Raw genomic sequence first — 21,981 nt, 5'->3', positions numbered from 1 at the left:
TTTGCTGTTTGACTTAGATGTAGCATGCTGTTGAAAAAGAGCTTCTAAGTCATGTTGTCCCCAGAAAGGAGGCCTATATACGGGATGAAGATTGGAGAAAACACCTGACCTTTTGCTGTTTGCTAAACAGAAGATCCATTCTCGTGAATGACTGAACGGCGGCTTAAATGCAGCTACATGTGATAGATGAATGAACCTGCAGCTCCCCTCGGCTTTACGGAGCTTTTAAGTGACTGTTGGCTCATTGTTTAGCTGTCCAGCTGTTTTGCTTCACTCTCACTGCACTCACAGCGTCATTTTCAATGAAATAGCTCTGAAGATCTGCGGTACACTACTGCTCAGCACCACGCGAATGAATATTGGCCAAAACTTGCCTCCAAATGAATGTTAATGCTGCTCTAATTTGTTACCTGGACACCCAAGTGGCCAAAAAGCAGCTGTCAGGTTTAAGACCAAACTGAGACGTGTCTCTTGGGAGCAATAAAGATGTTGCCTCTTACCACACGTCCCTCTGTGGCCTCGCCCAGGAGTCCTCCAAAGGTGATGACAGGTGACATGCAGGCGCAGTAGAGGAAAAGGAAGGAGGCCAGACACTGGAGACTGATGGCGTCGGTGTAGTCGGAAAGGTAGTGAGGAGCCTTTCGCTTGATGTCAAGAACGAGCCCGCCAAATATCCTGTGGGGAAAAAGGGGACTTCATGAAAGAATCTCAGGTAAACGTTAAGCTAAGATGTTCCATGTTATGCTAACATGAAAACACACTGAAAGGGACAAGTTGTGTGTGTTTATATCCATGTGTGTGTGCACATTTGTCCACTCGTGCATTAGACTTTGAGCGGCCCTCAGCCGCAGCGAGCAGGCTCTCCTGCTGCGGCAACCCGGGACGGCGGTGAACTAACGGGAGGTGGTTGCTATGGCAACAGTGGGCGGGACGTTATGCTTATTTCAGCCTGAGCAGTAGGCAGCGATGTCACGTCCCGGGAGGTGGAAATGGTGGTGGTGGTGGTGGTGGATGAGCTGGGGGGAGGGAGGGAGTCGATAGCTGAGCCCGGGCTTCCGGCCAATCTTAGCTGGGATGAGAGCCGCAGCGTACCGCAGCTCAGCAGCAGCACATCACTCACTCTGCTGCTACTAAAGCACCCAGATCTCCACCGAACACCGGTGAATCATCCCTCTGTTGTTCACGCCGGGCTCCAAGAATCCCCTGCTTGTCATCAGGCGATGAAAACGTGATTGTGCCATGCTGTGGCATTTTCACGTGTGCCGCTCTGACCAGGAACAACTACAAGTACTGTTTGAGTTTTCACCCTTGAATGGTGTTTTCTCACACGTTAATGAATTACCCTGGGGCTTCAGAGAGCTGTCACATAAGTAACATCATTTGAGCAACAGGTTAACGCAACATTTCTTTAATAATGAACACAAAACCTTTCCACCTGCCACTTTTTGATGCCAAAAACGCTGCTGTCAGAATGCCTTGATATATTTTGTACTGTGTTACACAAAGATGACTGTAGCTCCTCTCCGAACACGCGTGAGTCAGCACAGCAATCACAAATCACAATTTTGTGACACCGGACACTGGTGCTAATGCTAATGCTGGTGCTAATTCTACAATCAGGTGTTGTTAGATTGTTTAGTGCAAGCCAAACCACAAATGGTGGAAAAGTATCCTGCAACTTTAGCTGCCAGATGCATTTAGTCAAGTAGGAGTATAAAGAAGTGTACAATGGAAGTACTCAAGTACAGTACAAGCACCTCACATGGTAAGAATATTTCAACCAAGTGCAGTATTTGAGTAAATGCTCTGAGTGGATGTGATGGGGAACGGTCTGCATCATTGCTACTGAGGCGTGAGTGTTTTTAAATAATGAAACCAATGAAATATTGAAGCATGTGTGACTTCGTGAGTGGGATGGAGAGCTGGGAAGTCACAATGAATTCCAACTCAAACAAAAAGTCTTTGTGGAGTTGAAGTGTGAGGAGCGATAATGGGCCAGTAGGGTAGTCCGCCTCTTAAGAGCGCTAAATTTACAGTTCGGGGACAGCGAGGCAGCGACAGGAGGACGGGGACAAAGGCGAGCTCGGAGAGCTCAAGTCTGTACATCACAAATCAGGCCGTTCCTCTCACACTCACCTCCCAGTGCGCTGCAGCTCAGGGCCGCCGTGCCCTCCGTGTTCCTCCGACTCTCCGAGATCCGTCACTCCGTTGGGAACAGGGGGGATCTTCCGCTTTTCCTGTGTGGTTAAGATCACTGCCAGTCAACTGTCTGTCACTGGCCGTCATCACGAGAACGACAGGCGTCAGTTCCACTTAAATCTCCTCTGAGTCACCAGATGTTAGCACACTTTTAACCAAGCTTCAGTCCCAAATGAGGGATCTCTTATGCATGAATCGAGCGTATTTTGATCTCGGGTTCATCAGCATAATAATCTAATTGCACAGTGGCGTGCCATTAATTCACCTCAGGAGACTAATGACAAAGAGGAAAAGAAAAACAAGACTTTTAATCATCTGGGGCAGCTTTCTGTGAGATGACTGAATTTCTGTCCCGAACAAGATGGCGGATTGCTTTTCAAAGTAGACCAAAATAACCGATGGAGGAAAAATAAGTAATGTTTTGGAGAGGATTGAGAGCAGAACCCTGGGGAGAGGCATCAAAGCGCAGAGTACAACGCAGTTGAGATTAGAGGAGAGCGCAGATGTTGAAAAATTTCTCAGCAGGCAGCATGAAACAGAGGGAGCGCACAAGAATGGAAATGCATACGGGGACTCTCAAACTCTAATCAGTCTCTCAAATAGTTCAGTGCTTTTTGAAGAAGAAGGGGAACAAGTCATCCTTTTACCTCCCGCTACAGCAACAAATAGATAAATGTGTAAAAAAGGGAGTTTACCTGAGACGGCACGTTTTTGGGAGGCTCTATTCTGATGGAGGGGTCCCACTCTCCAGGAGGCAACACGGTCACCTGGTCCAGGAACTCATCGATGCCTGCCACCAGGTCGTTCCTGTCTTTGGCCTTGTACGCAACATCGTGGAAAATCTGTGGCGCAGAAGAGAGGAGGCATAAATATGAGTGTATTTCAGTGGGTTTACAGAGAGGCATTTATGCACCAGCGATGCAGAAGCTTTACTCAGCTGAGGATTATTTCCATCTCCATACATGAACACAGCAACACTGTGAAACACTGATATTTCAAGCATCCCATCATCAGAGTAAAAGCTTATTTTTATGAAAAATTGCACAAGGTAGCTGAGAAGCTAATCACAATGATGACCACAAGTCATTCCCATATATGATGAAGTAGGTTGCTTCTATTCGCGTACGTCCCAGAGGAAAAAAAAAAAAAAAAAAAAAGCAGCAACATCTGGCTCTGATGATGGGCGTTGACATTAGCTCATAGCTGCACTGTGGGAAATCCTGTCACAGTTTTCATGTCATACTCTGCTGATCCCCAAAGGCTTCTCCTGAGGTCAAAGGTCAGGCTCAGTTATATAAAAGCAACTGCAGCGCTGATAAGTGGAATTTTGATTTATAGGATGGCTTCTCTGCTCGCTAAGCTGCCATAATGCCGTATATAACCACAAAAAACAAGTATTAAAAATAAGATGGCTTAGCTTTTTAGAATTCACTTACTTTTTTATGATAAGATTTAGGTTTATGGAGCTCTTAAATAACTAAAAGCAGGAAGTAGCACATGAGCAAATCAGAGGTAATGATACGATATGAAGAGGTGAAATTATTGAGTAACTCATTTATGTTTATAGTCGTAATTTCATAATGAACAGCCTATCTCTCATCTGAATTTAGTGTTTTCTCATTTTATTCTGGTGCCAGCAGCTGCAACTGAAGGTGTGACTTTCCTGCTATTTATTATTCATAATATCTTGGCGAAGCTCCAGAAGTCGAGCATTTTTCTACATCTGTGGGTCACAGAGTCGAGTCGAGTCTTCAGCCGCTCAGCTCTTTCTACTTTTACTCAAGTAAAAGCAGTAACTCTGGCCTCACCTCATCAGTCATCAGCGTAGCAATAGACCGGCCAATTTCATGATACTGCGGACCTTTTCCCAGAGGGCCGAGCAGGATGAAAAGAAACCTGCGCAGCACAAAGAACAACAGGTTTGAAGTTAAAGTCAAATCCTTTTCTGATGAAACGTTTAGGGAATCATCGGCTCAGCCATCCAGATTTGAAACAGAGAGAGAGATCAGGGGCAGGCGGGGGCGGGGGGGGGGTTTCCAGCAGCTGGTGTATAACCTGGTGGTGATGGGAACCTCAGCCAGGCCGTTGAGCAGCACGGCAGGAGCCAGGCGGATGAAGGCCACCACGGGGCGGTCTAGGAACTCAAGCTCCCCCACCAGGACGTTGGATGCCTCAGCACCAGGTGGGATCTTCTTCATGAAGTGGAGGTCGATCTGGGAGCCAGAAAGAGACCGTAACAACACCACTTTTTGGGGCAAAGTATTAGAATAAAAAATATATGGCTTGAGTGGTCATCCAAATAAAAATCCAAAATAACATTTGACTCTGATGGTGCACAAAACACAAGAAAACAAGCTTTACTCCTGTTGAATTCCAGTCAGTTTCCCAGCGCGAGAGTCTTACGGTGACCATTTCACACGTAACCCAACCTTGGTTAAACATACAGTACTAGTTATTAGTCCAGGTATCAGTGCTCAAGCATAAACAGCGGGATCAGCGGTGGGTCTGGCTGCTCACCTTGCTGAAGTCGACGGCGCTGTTTTCTCGGCTGACGTCCTGTTTGCCCTCATTGTTAGCCGGCTGGGACTGAGGCGAGACCGTTTGGCCTGTCAGGCAGAGCAGGAAACCAACATCACGTCAGCTTTCACTATCACAACACGCCTTTCCCACACAAAGACAAAGGTCTCCAGTGAGTGACTACAGGGTACAGTTACATTCTCTGAAAAGTAGGATACAACAGTGGACCTTGTTGTTGTAGGTGCCGTACCTTTTTAGACCAAAAGGTTCAGCCCTGGCGACAAAAGATGCAGTATTGTACCGTGTTTCAGAGTGCACCTGGTGTTTCAAAGTGCACCTGGTGAGCGCTATCATCATCTGATGAAAGCTCAGCGGTGGAGTGGAGGCAGTGATTATAGCTTGGCTAAAACTTTCCAAACTAAACGAGGAACAATCTTTAACTTCTGCTCAAAATTTAGTCAACAAGAGGACTGCATCGGGTCTAAGGACGAAAACTTTGTTGGAGCAGCCGGTTAAAAAACAAACTGCAGGACAGAAATCAGAAATGAAAAAGTCACGAGCAGAACTCTAGCATCAACTAATAGCTGCTTATTTCAGAAAACGTTTATTCCAAGTCAAAGATTGCTTCTACTGAATTTCCATTTCAAGCAGTTTGTGACATGAATGCACCGGCTGGAGCTGTTTGAGCAAACCACAGCACTTGAAAGGAACGTTAAAAATGTGGCTTGCTCAAAAGGTCGCCTCTTTCAGTGAAGGCGTGATGATGCTACTGTTAAAGGAATTGTTTGACACTTCAGGAAACACTCATGTGGTTTCTTGCTGACAGTTCAAAGTCAGCAGCGAGTTAGCTTAGCTTGGCAACAGCTAGCTCTGCCCAGTGGGGCTGGGCTAGCTGTTTCCAGTCTTTATGCTAAGCTACAATAACTGCCTTCTTGCCTTGCACGTTCCTGCAAGAAAGTGAATGAGCATATTTCCCAAAATGTTGAACTATTTCTTTAAATTACAATCCCAAAGGCAACAAATGGAGGTTAAAGTGTGTTTTTGAGTTACACCATGAATTTAAAGCGAGGAGCTACCACAATTAGTAATTAGTGACTGTTGTGAGTGCAGAACATGAGTCATAAATCTGCTATGGTTTCTAGTCAGTTTCTAGTCAGCCAGGACCTTCAGCATGCGCTGGGGCGGTTCGCAGCCGAGTGTGAAGCAGCTGGGATGAGAGTTAGCACCTCCAAGTCCGAGGCCATGGTTCTCGACCGGAAAAAGGTGGCTTGCTCCCTTCAGGTTGGAGGAGAGTTCCTGCCTCAAGTGGAGGAGTTTAAGTATCTTGGGATCCTGTTCACGAGTGAGGGAAGGATGGAACGTGAGATTGACAGGCGGATCGGTGCAGCGGCTGCAGTAATGCGGTCGCTGTATCGGTCTGTCGTGGTAAAGAAGGAGCTGAGCCGAAAGGCGAAGCTCTCGATTTACCGGTCAATCTACGTTCCTACCCTCACCTATGGTCATGAACTTTGGGTCATGACCGAAAGAACGAGGTCCCGGATACAAGCGGCTGAAATGAGTTTCCTCCGCAGGGTGGCGGAGCGCTCCCTTAGAGATAGGGTGAGGAGCTCTGTCACCCGGGAGGAGCTCAGAGTAGAGTCGCTGCTCCTCCGCATCGAGAGGAGTCAGCTGAGGTGGCTCGGGCATCTCTATCGGATGCCCCCTGGACGCCTCCCTAGGGAGGTGTTCCAGGCATGTCCCACCGGGAGGAGGCCCCGGGGAAGACCCAGGACACGCTGGGGTGACTACGTCACTCGGCTGGCCTGGGAACGCCTCGGGATCCCCCCGGAAGAGTTGGAGGAAGTGTCCGGGGAGAGGGAAGTCTGGGCGTCCCTGCTCAGACTGCTCCCCCCGCAACCCGGCCCCGGATAAGCGGAAGATAATGGATGGATGGATGGATGGTTTCTAGTCATCAAACTCACTGTTGACGAGAAGTGGAGAGCATTATCACGACAGCTGCGCCGCCCTCTCGCGCCACACACGCAAAAAACTCAAAGATGTCGAAAGACTTTAAAGCATCTACTTTTCTTTTTCATTGCATCGCTTTAAAGTCTCAAAAATAGAAGAGCAAGAGGAGCGTTTGGGCTGTGAGCTTTGCATAAAGAGAATGCACACAACCCATTTCTACCCTCTCATGATGATGCTCTCCCCTTTTATGAGATCCTTTTTACACTATTACTACAGCTATCTGAAGGCTTTTAGTGTTAAGTATGAGCTTAGCTGGTTGCCTGTGCAGATTTCCTGCTCTGCGTCTTCATGTGTGATGGGACAGTAGCCTTGTGCAACAGCCTGAAGGACACTAAGACGTTTGCTCTTGGTGACGCCAAAGGCCGTGTCTGGTGTCATGTTGCCGCGGCTCCCGGAGGAGCCCAGAGGTGATGGAGGGGTGGACGGACATGACACGCAACACACACACCGTGACCACAAGAGAAAAGCTCGTCTGGGTGGAGCATTCTTGGGGAGTGTTTTTTCAGGCGAGCACTTGGGAGGTTTTATGATTTGATAATAGAGGTCATTTACTGGTTAAGTGTACAACACACACATGCAAAATAGAGCAGACGAGAACAAACACACACACAGACACACAGAAACAAGAGGAGAAAATGAGATGTCAAACAGCAGTAAAACGACGAGTCACAGATGGACACACTCTGGAAAACACATGCAGAGGATTACAAGATTATACAGAAAACATACTGAATATATTCACATATGACAACAACATACAGTACATGTCACCATGGAAGAGGCAGAGGATAACACCGGGCGTAGAAAACACTATTGGTGACTGACAGGCGTGTGTGTAGGTGTGTTTGTGTGTTTGCTCACCATTCTTGTCCATGGAATGAGGCTCAGACTGCTTCTTGCCGATGTCAGCGAAGGAGCGGACAATAGGTATGCGGTTGGCCAGTTTCTTGTGGTTTTGGTGGTGGTGCTGTTTGAGCAGGGCCTCGCGGATCCTCTTCCTGGCATCCTGACCCAGAGGGCCCGACACCTCATGCTGATCGAGAACCATTTCTGATTAAAAACACACACACACATTTCCATGTGACTCTGTGAATAGTTCATTTTAAATTCACAAAGGCCACTCCTGATGGTGTGCGTCCCTGCGCGGCAGCCAGCGATGCTAAGCTGATTATTCCCACAAAAACCGACCCACTGCTGCTGATTTAATCGCACAAAACCAGGTTAAGTTCAACAGATCTCTTCAGCAGCACAGTTTTCCCCACAATCAGATAAACACTCTGCCCTCAAAAACTAAACACACTTCCCTCATTCATCATGGTCGCATCAGCCTGTGCACAAAGAAGCAAAGCATTTAAACCAAATTACTGCACGGACTTCTGCTAGCATGTCGTGCTGCTAGCCTTGCTGACCCATCCTCTGCTGTAAAATGTAAAATGCCCCTTTCTGGCCCCAAAGTGTTCACCTGCGATCTCCTCCAGCGAGTTGGCCCTCATGTCGAGCATCACAGTGCCGTTCATGATGCAGCTGCGAAGCTCGAAGAGACTGTGTAGAGACAGAGTGGCTACATAGGGTTTACTCCACCGCTCGCCACCGTCCTCCACATCCTCCTCAAACTTCAGCCACCTGCACACATTAAAAACACAACTCTGTCAATACTTAAAGACATTAAACATTTCCCGTTGTGGAGTTCTTTCACCTTTACGTTTGACATGCTGCTGAATTAAGGCCAAAAATGTGTTTGTTGCATGATAAAGTTAAACAGTGTGAAATGAAGCGTTAAATCCTCAGAGATACGGCACCATAACAACAGCCCCTGTGATAAAAGCTTGCGGTCAGACACAAACAGGATCAAACGCTCAGGTGCAACAGAGGAAACTGTCACAGCTGGCCAGACCCAGCCCATGAGGCCGACTGCAGCGGCGTACCTGGCTGTCTCTTTCCATTCGGCGTCCTCGCCCTCCCTGAGGCAGATTTCGTCCAGCTCGGTGAACAAGGCGTGAGGGATGTGTTCCTCGTCGCCATCCTCTGTCCCCAGCAGAAACTGCACCCTCTGAGCTGGTGTGTCTGCTGCAGCAGACGGGACAGGCGGTGGACAAATGGAGGCAGAGAATGGAGGTGGAGAGGGATGAAGCATGGAACAGGAGAGATTTGTAACTGGTTTGGACTGAGCTCGAATCTTCCATAAAAATGTACATATATTTCAAAGTCAGTCAGTTAAAACTTAAATATGATTCGGTCCATTTTGGGACCTACTGTGTGAGGGGGATTCTCTTCCATCATCAGCTGTGGAGTCCCTCTCCTTGGACCTCTTCCTGTGTCTATGGCCATGGTGACGGTGACGTCTGTGCGACCTCCTGCCCAGGGGGACGTGAACCCCAATGTAGAGAGTGCGGTGACCTGGAGATAACAGACGACATCAGATTCTTCAGTCCGACAACAACTTCTTATTTACCGGGCCATTGCTCTGAGACATCAGCAGCCTGTGTTGTGTATTGATAAATCCGTGGTGCTGTCCATGGTGCTGAAGTACCACATGTAATAAACTATCATCACACCATTTTCCTCTGACGTCACACTCAGCTCAAATGCTGTTATCAAAACGATAGGTGTGTGTTTCCGGTGTTAAGTCATATAAATGTAGGGAATCCGACAAATTGTTATCATCTGTGGATGTATGGGGTGTGTCACCAAGTAGAAACTTTTAGTCTTGGAAGAGCTAGAGGATCATAGGGACACACATCTGCCCGTAGTGTTGCTGCAATACTCCTATAATGTTTCTATGATCATTCAGTAGCATCTGTGCTGCTGAAAACACACCACAGACCAAGCCATCTGCGTACAAAGTGTCACATGGCTACAGTACTTCTGCAGGTCTGAACAGCTTAAGCTAAGTCATGGATAAACAGTTGGGACTGTTAGCTTAAAGTAAAAAGTAGAAGAAACAGTTAAAGTAATGTATAACCGGCTGAAACACACAGCTTTTGACACTCCTAGTGGTAGCAGCACGACCTGAGCGTATATGTGATTACGAGACAGCTGCTATCAGAGGTATCATAATTCGTGCAAGATATTACGGGGCGAGGAATGATGGTGGTGGACAGACTCCCAGAGCTTTTAGCCTGCAATTTTGGCAGAAAGAGCACTGAAAGTGGCCATGACAGTGAATGAGTCAGTTCCCTGAAACACGTTGGACAAAATGTGCTGCATTAAAACAGCCAGGCACAGGTAGCACCAAGCTGCACGGTCAGAGCAGAAGCAGAAAAGCAGCACTCAACCAATCAGCTACCATCTGATGGTTAGCTACCACTGCTTGAATAAAGAGCCATTGTCCTCTTTGAGGATGCTGAAATCGATTTGGAAATTGGATGGCTTTTACGTTTAGGAGGACTTTCATTTTAAATGAATACAGAACAGATAATGAGGCTGGGATTGTGAAAGTGTGGGCCTGTGCGCGTACATGAGCGTGCACCCACAGGGTCAGCATGAAGATAATCCAAGCTGACTCTCTCCTCCTTTATTGTGGGCGAGCTGCCGGGCCGCTTCTTCCTTCCCGCCAGCCCTCGGCTCAGTAGCTGGACACAGACAAGACCGCTGGACACCCCGTTCTCTTTATCTGTCTCCTGCACCGTATGAGGCGCCACAGTGCCCAGCATAATATGACACCAAGGGCAATTTGATGTTTGAGAGCTACAAAGTGGGGCCCATCAGAGGCTAATAAATTGGCTCCCTGTTTCATCACCTCCTCCTTTTTTTTAATGCCACGAAGAGAAGGTGAAGAGCACAATGACAGATTGCAAAGGGATCACCACGGCTAAAGTACAGGCAATCAAATCACACTGCATCGAGATACAAAAATATTCCCTCATGGCATTTATTAAACTGTAATCTAATCAACGCCTAATTTCCGCTGGTGACGGGGGGTCATGATTCAAGCATTTAAGCTTTTCAAGCTGGAGCAAGTGTTTGGGCTAAACGGAGCTCACCAGGAAGACTGCACACGAAATTCTGGCCAAGAAAAGCAGACTGCATTTTCAAGTTAAATCATATAAAACAGAGCTTTGAACATTTATTATTGATACTGGAAATGGTAGCTTGCATGGCAAAATCAGGTCTGTATGAAGTAAATGAGAGGTGACTATTTGACCAATTTAATTATACATAATTATGTACTAGATTGTAAAAATTTTATATAAATGATGCTGCCTTCAAAGCTGAATTCTAGCTCGCGCAGGTTCAGAAATAAAGGAGCTTATTTTGTTTATTATTGTCAGAGTAAGAGTGACAAAATCAGTATATTTTAATTCAATCTGAGGGGAAAATATCCCACATGAATGCCTAAAATTGTTTTCACTTGCTTGGAGATATGACTAATCACATCACAGCGCACTAATCTGATTTAAGCAAAGCGCAGACGTAACATGAATCACCTGCGAGCACGCTGGCATCGCAGCATTTGAAAGGAGCCGCGCACTCGATACCTTCCTCCAACAGGAATATGGGACGGAGGTTAAGTGAGGTCTTGGAGAACGTAATGAGAAAACCAGCTATATGTCAAACTGTATTTGCCGTTTGGGGGGTGTGCTTGACTGTCAGAGTCGACGCATTCATCCGCAGCAAATTGCTGTTAGCATCGTGTAAATTATGCATGTCAGAAGCAGAGGAAAGAGGAGAGACTGGCTTTGCACATGAGGCGAATTTCACAATAAAAGGCCCGTTCCAGCAGACAGGAACAATAAGGTGCGCGAGGAAAAGCATAAGGACGGAGCGGTGGAGCTTTAAAATTCATGAGTCACGACTCGAGTGGAGGACTTAACAAAAATAGCTGCCCCCCCGGGCCTGAACTACTGCTGATGTCACAGAATGTCTTTTTTCTCTTTTCTCCCTTGTCGCCACGTCCCAGTGGCTTTCAGTCAGTCAAGGCTTGAATTGATGCAGCCGTGTGCGACGTGCTGACTTCTGGTGTTCCAAAGCCTTCAGTCTTTTTTGTGTGTATTCACGTATGTACTTGCTTACTAAGCAATTCTGGCTGGTAGTACTAGCACTAGTATAGTATAAATAGTCTGATAGAAAAAAAAAAAAAGACTGGGTACTGTAGTTTTTATCAAACGGCCCTCAGACAGGAGGGAATAGCGCCTTTGTTGGGGACTAGTTTCAGCAGCGGATTAATCTGGGATTGGGTCAAATTAAGTACAGTGTGTGTCTGTTTTTAGTAGTTTTTGGACATTAGTGGAGCTCTACGGTGCAGAGGAATGAGATAACATTGTTAGTTTTATTATTGGACATGTTATATTACATAATAAGGCTTTGACCCCACGTACAATCAGATAACGTTTGCGTGCATAATACCAGATCCATCTTTCTCATCCTCCACTGCTTCTTTTTTAGCTAACTAACCAGTGGAATCGCAGTGGAAACAGATCACAACATGCTAACCTTTTCCTTTTATCCCAGAGTGTATGAACTGCTGACTGGACCTCTGAGAGCGAGGAGCAGGGGCGTGTCGGGGCTGAGCGGAGTCATATGATTTGGAGTGAGATAACTTCAGAGGACCTCCTTCTCCTGCGTGTGTCAACGTTAACGCAGCATCCTTTCAATGACATGAACGTGACATGAACGCGCCATCTCACCGGCAGAGTCATGATCAAACAGTGACATCTTTGCCGGCTGCCTGCACAGTGGATGCTGACGGAGGAGCCGGCTCTGCTTCTCTTATGACTCACGATTTTAATGAACCAGCTTTTAATATTATGTCAGTATTATATGGAGGGAATTCTAATATTCGTTTTACTTTGCAGTTCCTTAACTCTGAACCCAATTTACAAGTTCTACACATCGTCAATACTACATCTGCCGTGTTCAGCACACTCCTGGACTTATTTTCTAATGAATCACTGTAATTTATTGTGCCCACTTCCCCTCAGCTCGCCTTGCCTACGTCTGCTCCTGTTTGTTTCCCACACTGCCTTTTAATAACACCCAGACAATGTGCCTGAACTTCAGCTCAGCTCAGTCGTACGCGTAGGTGGAGAGATAGTAGCAGCAATAGTAAGCGTAAATGATCCAGCTAAAATAAAAGAGCCACTTATAGTGCTGTAGCATAACACAAACAGCACGTCGTGCAGCTGCATTGAGTAACCTGACGCTTTCATCCACACGACGATCTAAAAACCAGACTTAAAACATTGATTTGACCACAGCCACTTCAATCTAATCTCTCATTTTATTTGTTAGACATTGTTTTCTCATAATCTGAGGTGTTGGTGAGCACTAAAAAGTTGTATAAAGCCTGTTGTGTCTCCTGTGGGAGCTGTTGCCTCAAGTGATGTCACTCGAGTCAGCGTCAGTCGCGTCTCAAGACTATGACCTGGACCTCTTATCCGACCTCTGTAGCCCGCTCCTCATCTCTACTTGGGGATAGCGTCTCCAGGCTACATTAGCTGCTGCTAGCACAACACACCTGACTCTCTGATTGAACTGCTAAGAGGTTGAGGTGCATTGTAGGTATGCACGCACCTGAAGGATATCTCTGCCTCGATTTTGATCATCCGTCATGAGCGTGGTTGCTTATTCTTTTTGTCATGGACCGTTTACTCTCCTTTTTAATATCTTTTATAAGTTATTAATTTCTTTTTTGCATGTTTGAATTCTTCTTTAAAAAAGTGTGTGCTGCTTTTAAAAACTCGGTGAACCCAGTTTTGGGAACAGCCTCTGTGTCACTTCAGGACGCTGTCTGCTGCAGACTTTGACATCTCTGCCTCTTTTATGATGGATGAATTGCTGATGCAAACGTATGTGCGGAGAATAAAGCCCTCGCTCTTTGATGCCATCAAAACCTAAAATCCGTTTGAAACGAGCTAGACGGGCGGACAGACAGGTTTCCTGCTATCAGGGCGCGCTGCTGTCAGTAATCCTGCCATGTTTGACGCATTTTCTGCTATTGATTGGCTGCAAATATGTTGTGACATCCCATCAGTTAAGCTTGATTACAGAGAGAGAAAATGAACCTCCAAAAAGCAAAGAGAGTGGAAGCAACATTAGCTTCTTTTGCACATTGTATTGTTGTATTTTTACCTTCTAGTTCCTCCTTCTCAAAGTTGGTGTTGAGCATGGAGCGCGTGCCGCCACGGTCCACCACTGCCTCCTCATCAGTTCTCTGAAACACACAGACGGCAGGTGTGAACATTTGACATTTTTCATATTATGCTTGCACAGATTCACACACAGACACAAGGAGACATCGGTGTTGATAATTATCTTCCAGCACTGGTCTCTAACCCGAATCTTTGAGGCACACGAGGAGCCTTTCTGTCCTCGCTGAAGCAAAAATCCATATTTCATCTAAATGCTACAAGTCGTTATGTAAGAGCACACTGAGAGCACATCCCACCCCTCTTCATCTCTGCCTAGTGGGAGGACGTGTCCTCAGATAAACACGCACGCACACACACACACAAACTCAGCATTACGAGGCTAACTTCCACCGACTGTCGCCATGGCAACAAAAGGCAGCCATGCTCATCTGCTGAGTGCCAGATTACGCCGTTTTTGAGTCATGCTTTTAACAAGAACGCATCACTGTGCGTGAGTCTTGAATCACGCCAGCGCTCACCGCCCACACCTCTGGCGAGAAGAATTTGTCGGTGACTGGAGCAGCTGGAGACGTGAAGCGGGAGGAGGGACTGGTGCTAATGGATTCAACGCCGTCCTCTTCTGGTTACCCCACGCTATAAATAGCTCTGACCTTGAGAAATGAAGGAGGGGCTGGAGTTTGAATGCTAACTCTGCTTTGTCATATTTAATGAAAACACTGGTTTATTTGTGGTGTTTTCAGCTGATCCTGGGACAGATTTATCACAATCATCAGCTCTGATGCTGCGAAAATCGACCCTGCATGCTGGCGTGTCTGCACCAATCAGAGCTATTTTTGTTCTTTTGATCGTTTTGAACAGATGCCCTCGAGCCATATCAACTCTCTGAGCGGCCCAACAACTCTCCAATCAACTCTTATCAGCTCAAAATATGTGTCACTGAAGAACCAACCCTTGTGAACATGGAGGGTTTGGTGATAGCGAGAGGCTGCACGCATCCACTCATTTACATCAGCGGGCTGTGATATTGCTGGTTTCAGCCTTGGTATAGAGGGATGGTGTCCTGTGGTTGTACCGTGCTGTCCTGGGAGTTGCACACCTCCATCGGCTTCTCCCTCCTCGCCTGCCTCCACCTCCCTCCAGTCTCCCTGAGTGTGTGTGTGTTCATTGCAAGTGCAGCGCTCATCATTTGGATGGCGTGCTCTCTGCCCTCTAGACGCCCTCAGTGAAGTCACTGCAGGTGTCCTGACTGTGTACCTGTCCTGCCTTAGGTCATTAGCCATGGACATCACCTTGCTGGTAGTTAGCAGTGGTGGAATGTAACTAAGTGCATTTTTATCCCACTTTTAGCAGCTGCAATGTCAAAGTGACGCTTAAACATGACTGCATCAGTAATTAAAATACAGTATTTTGAAGTGATGTGTTTATGCCTCGTGCCACCTGTAAGACAAACGACTACCAACCAATAAAAACAGCGCTGAAAAAGATGATATAAATAAAGCATGGCAGCATCTTTTATCTTTTCTCATCTTGGTTTCTGTAGATTGCTCTTTCTTTTCTCATTTTCTCATCATTCACAATAGGTTGGGATTTAGAGGAAGTGCATTAAAACCCTGTTTTTCTTCTGACGAGGATGTCCTTCACTGCACTTCGTGTGATTGAAAAACAAAAATTCAGAGGGCTTTATGTTGGACAGCGGACCCGAGATGACCACAGTAAACTCACAGTATTTTATGTTATCACCTACCACGCTTGGGTCTTTTTGGTGAAAGAGTTTAGTGCCTATAACTGGATGCTGTCACCAGGTGTTGTATGTGGTTTATGGCTGGGTCTGATCCATGTGTTAAGCTTTTCTCAACCAGACAGCAGGATCTGAATCAACAGTCTGCACCGGCTCTGCTACAACAAATACCTCTTCAACAACAGTCTGCGCTCTTCAAAAAACTGAAGGCAACACTTGAGTGTAAATAACGGCACAGGATGCATGTGGTATACTGCACTGTGACAAGCCAAAACTGGCCAATGCCAGCCATCAATCTCTGATCCTGGGAGATTAAGCAAGAGCACTGGTGGTACAACGCTCCCTCACACATAGAAACACACGCCCACACACGTGGACAACCATGTGAGAAACAAGCCAAAGCATCAAAGGGGTGTGCGGACAGATGCTGAGAGCTGACATGGTGGGCTTACTGTATAGAGGGACATTAACAGAGCAGGGCATGCGAGCACTCATTCAGCACCCAGGCCCAGATGGGGATTCATTATCAAATCCCTGCAGATCGACTTGTTTAGATTTCCCCTGACAGCGGGTTAATGGTAATCTGAGAGACTTTGACATTCTCCAAATGTGTTAATTTTGTGTGCGATCCAACCCTTCACAGACTTAGACTGACCTCTGCACGCTATCTCAGTAAGGAATCAAAGGTAACAGCGCAAAGCAGGGTGGCCAAAATAACCAAATAAAGAGCCGACAAACTCGCCTATTAGCTAATAAAATGTCTTTTTTTGCCCTCGTGATAGTGACGGCAGCAAAGATATGAGTGTTTGTGACAAGCCTGGGAGAGGAGCAGGGGGTTGGCGCTGCTGGTCGGCCCTGCAGGCCCCCAGGGAAACTCCCTCAGCCTCACACACTGTCTCCCTGGCCCCGGCCCATGAGAACCACACACATCTAAATACAGCAAGCCCCAGCATGAGCACCACCTGATGGCAACAGGATCGGGATTTTAAACCCACTGTTGCATTATACTGAGGCTAACTGTGTGTAACCTCCTCTGTCTATCTAACATATGTCTAACGAGTGCTGTCATAGCCATCTCTCAAGTCCCCCACAGCTACTTCTCCTGCATGAGCACTGCAGTGTTCACTGCACCACTGCATATGACAGGCAGGCTGTAACACATTTCAACAAGGAAAAGAAGCACTGCAGCTGTATTTCACTGTAAATAATACAGACATGTTTGTGTTTGGCTGCAGAGGATTATCAAAAGCCCATTTTAGATTTTTACGTTCGTCTCTGAAAAGCTTTGTGTGTTCGTATGCACTCTCGTATCCTGGTTACGATCCGGTTTTTGCACATGTACAGTGAACACCATATCCTGGTTTCAGAGACGTGTTCCGTGTAAATGCCTTATTCTGGATATGATGAAAACTAAGAGTAGACTCAAAACACGGCATGGCATGCTGCAGACGCTGAAAAGCTGAAATGAACTCTGCATATTTCTTCAAACGGAGCCTTCAAAGTGACACCGGATCACGTGCTCGGTTAGCTTTAAAAGGTCCTCACACCAACTCTGAGTCCAGCGAACTCAAGTCAGAGACGCTCGTTCATCACTGGGAACATATGAAATCCACTCCCTTTCCCTGATAGATTTCTACCTTTTACTTTACAGTTAATCTGAAATAATGACCGTCTGTGGTATCTCAGCCTGATGCTATGCCCCTCTGTGCTCTGTCCCAAACCAAGCTTTACCCTGCTCAGTATGACAGATGAGCCAGAATCTCCTCCCTGCAGGTGCCTGCTTCTATTTATAGTCACCAGCTCCTCTACCTCACGATGCTGACCCCAGACCAGCCCAGAGAGTCGCATCCCTGCTCACCAATCTGGGTTGAGATTAATCTGCCAGCCTGTACAGCAGAATAAAACCACGTCTCTGACCGTGGGATGAGTGATGGAGGGCCCTGCGTGGTGGGGAGAATTAAATGAAGCGTTTCTCCGTTGGTCTGCTGGACGGTGATGAAGGCTTCAGGGGGAACGGGAGCACAGAGCATGTGACCAAGACCCTGGGGGATTGGGGGAGGTGTGGGAGGGGTAGACATGTGACCGTGCACGATGAATAGAATAACATGACAAGAATGTATATCACGTCTGTATCTTCTATCATCTGTCTTGTTTTCACCATAAGCCTCTTCGCCTCACAAGTTATTGATTTGTGTCTGCGTGTATGTATTCCCACACACAGCGGGCACACACTTGTACACTGAAGGCTGCACATGTACTGTACATACAGCGTGCACACATCATGCGTAGGCCTGCTAATGCATACAGCAGAGTGGATGGATGAGCGCAGGGGAAGAGGAGCGAAAGGCTTCAGGCCTGGAAACAGACCGAGGATCAGAGGATGCTGTAATGTCACACAGTGTTAAGAGAGCACGTGTGTGTTCATGTATGCATACACGGGTTTGTGCAGCGATGGTTAAGTGGAGCACTGTGACCTTCACGGGAAAGGCTTGACATTGGACTTCATCTGATTTTGATTCAGTGCACATTCTGTAGATGCAGGCAGCGGAGCCGCAAAGTCGATATCCTGCATTAGCATAAATATTCTCGCTCAGGGATCAACTGTCGGTAATTTGTTTACCACGTCAGAGACAAAATATGGTGACGCCTTAAAAGCACGCCCACTCCCACACAGGAAGCCGTGTGAAGTCCGATGAATGTCCTCAGGTGATGTCACATGAGTCAGTGCCAGTTGTGTCTGCAGACCCGCTCCTCATCTCTTGTGGGTAATGTAGGCACCAGGTTTTGATAAGATAACGGAATAAAAAAAACAGTACCAGTGGTTCTCCCTTTTTATTTAACTGTCCATCATTAGTCTGATATCGGCTTCAATGCATGTCCAGTTGTATAGCCTAATTAAAGATAGTTTGTTGTTTCAGCCTTTCAAACACCTTTCCTGTGGAGACCTAGCCCTAACAATAAACCTCAAGTGTTCTCCTTGGCAGCTACAGAGCATTTAGTGACAAAACAAACCTCTACAATAGCCCAAATACCAGAATCGCTCACAGGATTACTCTGATGTTCCCGTCTGAAGAACAGCTGTCCCTGGAAGTACGGGATCTAGAGTTACAAGTTTCCAAACAGGTGAGGCGAGGCGCAGGTTTCCCACAAGTTCATACACACTCACTGGCCGCTTTAGGTACATCTGTGTAAAGAAATGCAATCCCAATACAACAGCTCACAGAGGCGTGTCTAATATTTTGTCTGCCCCATCTAAGTACATCTATGCACTTACTACCAATTGCATGTCAAAGCACCACGATAGCACACCTTGTGCTCAATCTGCACTGTGTTTTTATGCAGGAACCACCCAGATAAATGGTACACAAGGGAAACACTGGAGGCAGTAAAACCAATTCATCCGCCACCTCTCAAAACCTGATTGCACACCTCAGGCTGCTGCACGTGCATCCGTGTCCCTGACCACTCTTCCTAATGAGTTTCATGTCTGACATTGTTAAACAGTGCCTGCTGAGGATCGAGTGATTGACCCAAAAGAGCCAACAAAGCCAGTGAGCCCTCACCAGGCAGCCACCACCCTCGCTATTGTAAACACATCTGGTGAGCACTGGTAAGCAGAAAAAGAGCCGACTATCATGGGAAAACGAGGAATATCCAAACAGAACAATGTGTCCTTATATTTGTGCGTACGCTGGCTGAATGATAATCCCAACAACTGCAGTTACAGCTGCTGAATATTCATCATTTTTGACCTTACACGGGACAAAAGATGACAGAAACATCTGCTGTCAGAATAATCCTGTACACAACATCTTGTGTACGTGTAGTTTCAACCGATACGGTCCAAAAATAAACCCAGCCAACAGCGAAAGTGACCTGAACATCCTGCTCCAAAAACACAGCTCGAACAAGACCACATCTTACGGACGCTTCTCTACATCTCCTCTGGAGCGTGCTCCACTTTCCTCCTGACTCTGACCTCCCGGTGATAGTGCAGTTAAAGGTGACTGCCACTCAGCTGAAAGTCCCACAAAGCGACAGCTGGGTCAGCGTTCGTTTGCATGTAGACCACCCTGCCACAGCTGAAGAGCGAATGTAAGAGTGTAATTCGGCTTGTCATAGCAGCGTACTGCCCGGAGCTACTGCGGTGGCAATCAATGGGAGGCTGACTTTGTTGACTAATGTTGTTTGGATGAATCATGAATTGTTGCAGGGTACTTTCAATGACCATCAACAGCATTTTCATTTAAAACTCCACCAATTTTACAGGTGAAGTTCAGTTTATTCACCATGAAGCTTGTGGAAACAGTGTTTCTCCTGTGGCTCTGGAGGATTCAGAGTCTAAAAAAACAACCCACATGATGTCATGATTACAGAAAGCCTGAAAACTGCAGGTGTGGAGAGTGAAAGAAGAGGTCATTCAGGAGGCAGTGAGTCCCTTTTTCCCATAGATTATGTTACCTGGCTCGCAGCTGGAGCGCTCCTTTCCCTCAGATCGGTATGAAACTCTTCTGTTTGAGTCAACAGTCCAAAAGATGTGACTGAATGTGCATTTCAGCAAGACACATCCAATCACAGAGCTTAATACGCTGTCACATGCGCAGCTAATGGTGAGAAAACTGATTTCACAGCCCTGTTGGGTCACCTGTTGACCTGTTGTAAAGTAATACTGAGGAATAGTCAGAGACGGGACGACTGAAGCTGCTGTCGCTGCTTTCAATTTTGGGGACTAATAAAGATGCTATCTTTGCCTCTGGAGAATCTACAGTGAAAACACAAAACCCGCTCTCTAGAGCCAGAGTTTGGTTTGTCCATTCAGGGCTACTGTAGAAACATGGTGGACCTGCTCCCTCTGTACACGTAAAGGGCTCAATCTGAGATAACAAAAACACAAAGATTCTTATCTTCAAATGATTATACACTAATAGAAATATAATTATAAATATTATATTCTGCCAATAGCCACATTAGTCCTCTAACTGTCATGTGAATAGCGTGAATAATGAAATTCACTTTTCTCCGAAGACCTATTCTGTGAGTATTTCAATAATGGAAGCAAGCAAACTAGAGAAAAAAGCACGACTCCATTGTACAAAGGCGAAAAAGAAACATCACAGCTTCACACTTCGCTCTCAGACAGCACACACTTATTTTACAAGAGCTAAGCCAATTGATGAAAAGATGAAAACCGCTTTCAAACTAAAGCTTCGGTTGAGAGACACTGGTTGGTGCAGGATTAGTCTGCAAAGCAAAAATGAGCAGAATCTTTAATTTCGTGTCTCCTTCTTTTCGTACAGTTAGATTTCTCCCTGTGCGTGAGAACAAAAACACCAGACATGATGGAAAAAAATAACATCAGCGAATGCAACACTAGCTATCTGTGATGTTATCTTTCATGCCTAAGTAGTTACAAAACAACAGAGAGGACGTCTTCAAGTTTCAGCAGCAGATTTGTCTGTCAGTTAATATTCCATCTTCTTGGCCAGGATAAATCACAGAGCTATTAATTCTCACAGGATCCTTTCCAGGAATCTGTGTACATTATCACACCGCTCTCAGGGAGGCAGATACGTGACCTCATTTCTCTGTTCTCCTGAGGCTTTTACAGCAGTGGGGATGATGAATGTTTACATTACTATACCTCCAGATCTAGGCCAGGAGGTGTACTCTAAAAATCATATTAGATATAAGCCGCATACGTTCTCCAACAGCACGCCCTGGAAGAAGCAAACACGTGCCGTTTCATGCAAAATCCATCGGTCTGCCTTTTAATGTCAATCTATTTGCTTTCAATCTGCTTTAGTGGACTTTCCACATGTGCCAAAAGCCTGATTCTATAGCTTGTAGCTAGCTAAGAGGAGAAATGGATTATCAGCAGCTGTACAAGCCCTGTGATTGGCTGACAGCTTCTGTTGTCATGGTTTTCATCCCTACAGATGGCCATGGTTTCCGTGGCAATGGCAGTGGGATCAGCATCGGCAGCATCACAGGGAGGAATATGCTAAACACACTGAGCATCTCCACATCATCACTTCTCTCTAACCTTGTCGGACACAGGGGGACGAGAGGTGCGAACGCTGCTCTCCAAAAACAGCGAGGGAGGGTCCTATTTTTAAAAATCTGCTAAAAAAAAACACTGCATGTCCTAAAAGCACAAAAAGACCTTAAAAAATCTACATACGTGACAAAGTGCTCAAACACAAACAAATCCAATGTTTCTGGCTTTTGTTCGCCTTTTGTTCCCTCAGAGATCAGCGGGGTCAGTACAGCGGGTATAAGCTCCTCTCTCGCCCCAGAACGACAGTCCCATCTGTCAGCCAACCTCCCCGGGACCTTTCACATGCACATCAGCACAACTGGCCCTCTCTGCAGCACAGGGCACAAGCCTCCCGCAGCCTATCGACTATACATGCATGATCATAATGCAGC

At 46.4% G+C, this 21,981-nt stretch overlaps 1 protein-coding gene across 7 annotated transcripts in view; it reads right to left on the bottom strand.

Annotated features, from left to right (window-relative positions):
- The window catches only part of LOC139352056 (sodium-driven chloride bicarbonate exchanger-like), a 36,084-nt gene that overhangs the window by 7,956 nt on the left and 6,147 nt on the right, over window positions 1-21,981 (bottom strand). For 4 of the 7 annotated variants that reach the window (XM_070994099.1, XM_070994095.1, XM_070994101.1 and 1 more), the window contains 11 exons: window positions 13,795-13,876; window positions 8,977-9,120; window positions 8,649-8,790; window positions 8,186-8,346; window positions 7,585-7,773; window positions 4,717-4,805; window positions 4,255-4,412; window positions 4,008-4,095; window positions 2,895-3,041; window positions 2,137-2,237; window positions 501-675 (listed from right to left, as the gene is read on the bottom strand). In XM_070994099.1, coding sequence (XP_070850200.1) covers window positions 501-675; window positions 2,137-2,237; window positions 2,895-3,041; window positions 4,008-4,095; window positions 4,255-4,412; window positions 4,717-4,805; window positions 7,585-7,773; window positions 8,186-8,346; window positions 8,649-8,790; window positions 8,977-9,120; window positions 13,795-13,876 — 1,476 coding nt within the window. The remainder of the gene's footprint in view (window positions 1-500; window positions 676-2,136; window positions 2,238-2,894; window positions 3,042-4,007; window positions 4,096-4,254; window positions 4,413-4,716; window positions 4,806-7,584; window positions 7,774-8,185; window positions 8,347-8,648; window positions 8,791-8,976; window positions 9,121-13,794; window positions 13,877-21,981) is intronic. The other 3 variants (XM_070994100.1, XM_070994096.1, XM_070994102.1) reach the window with 1 other exon arrangement.

Source organism: Chaetodon trifascialis, chromosome 24 (genome assembly GCF_039877785.1).
Source record: "Chaetodon trifascialis isolate fChaTrf1 chromosome 24, fChaTrf1.hap1, whole genome shotgun sequence".
NCBI classification, from domain to species: domain Eukaryota; kingdom Metazoa; phylum Chordata; class Actinopteri; order Chaetodontiformes; family Chaetodontidae; genus Chaetodon; species Chaetodon trifascialis.
The sequence above is the reverse complement of the archived record's forward strand: the minus strand, read 5'-3'. Positions and strand labels throughout refer to the sequence as shown.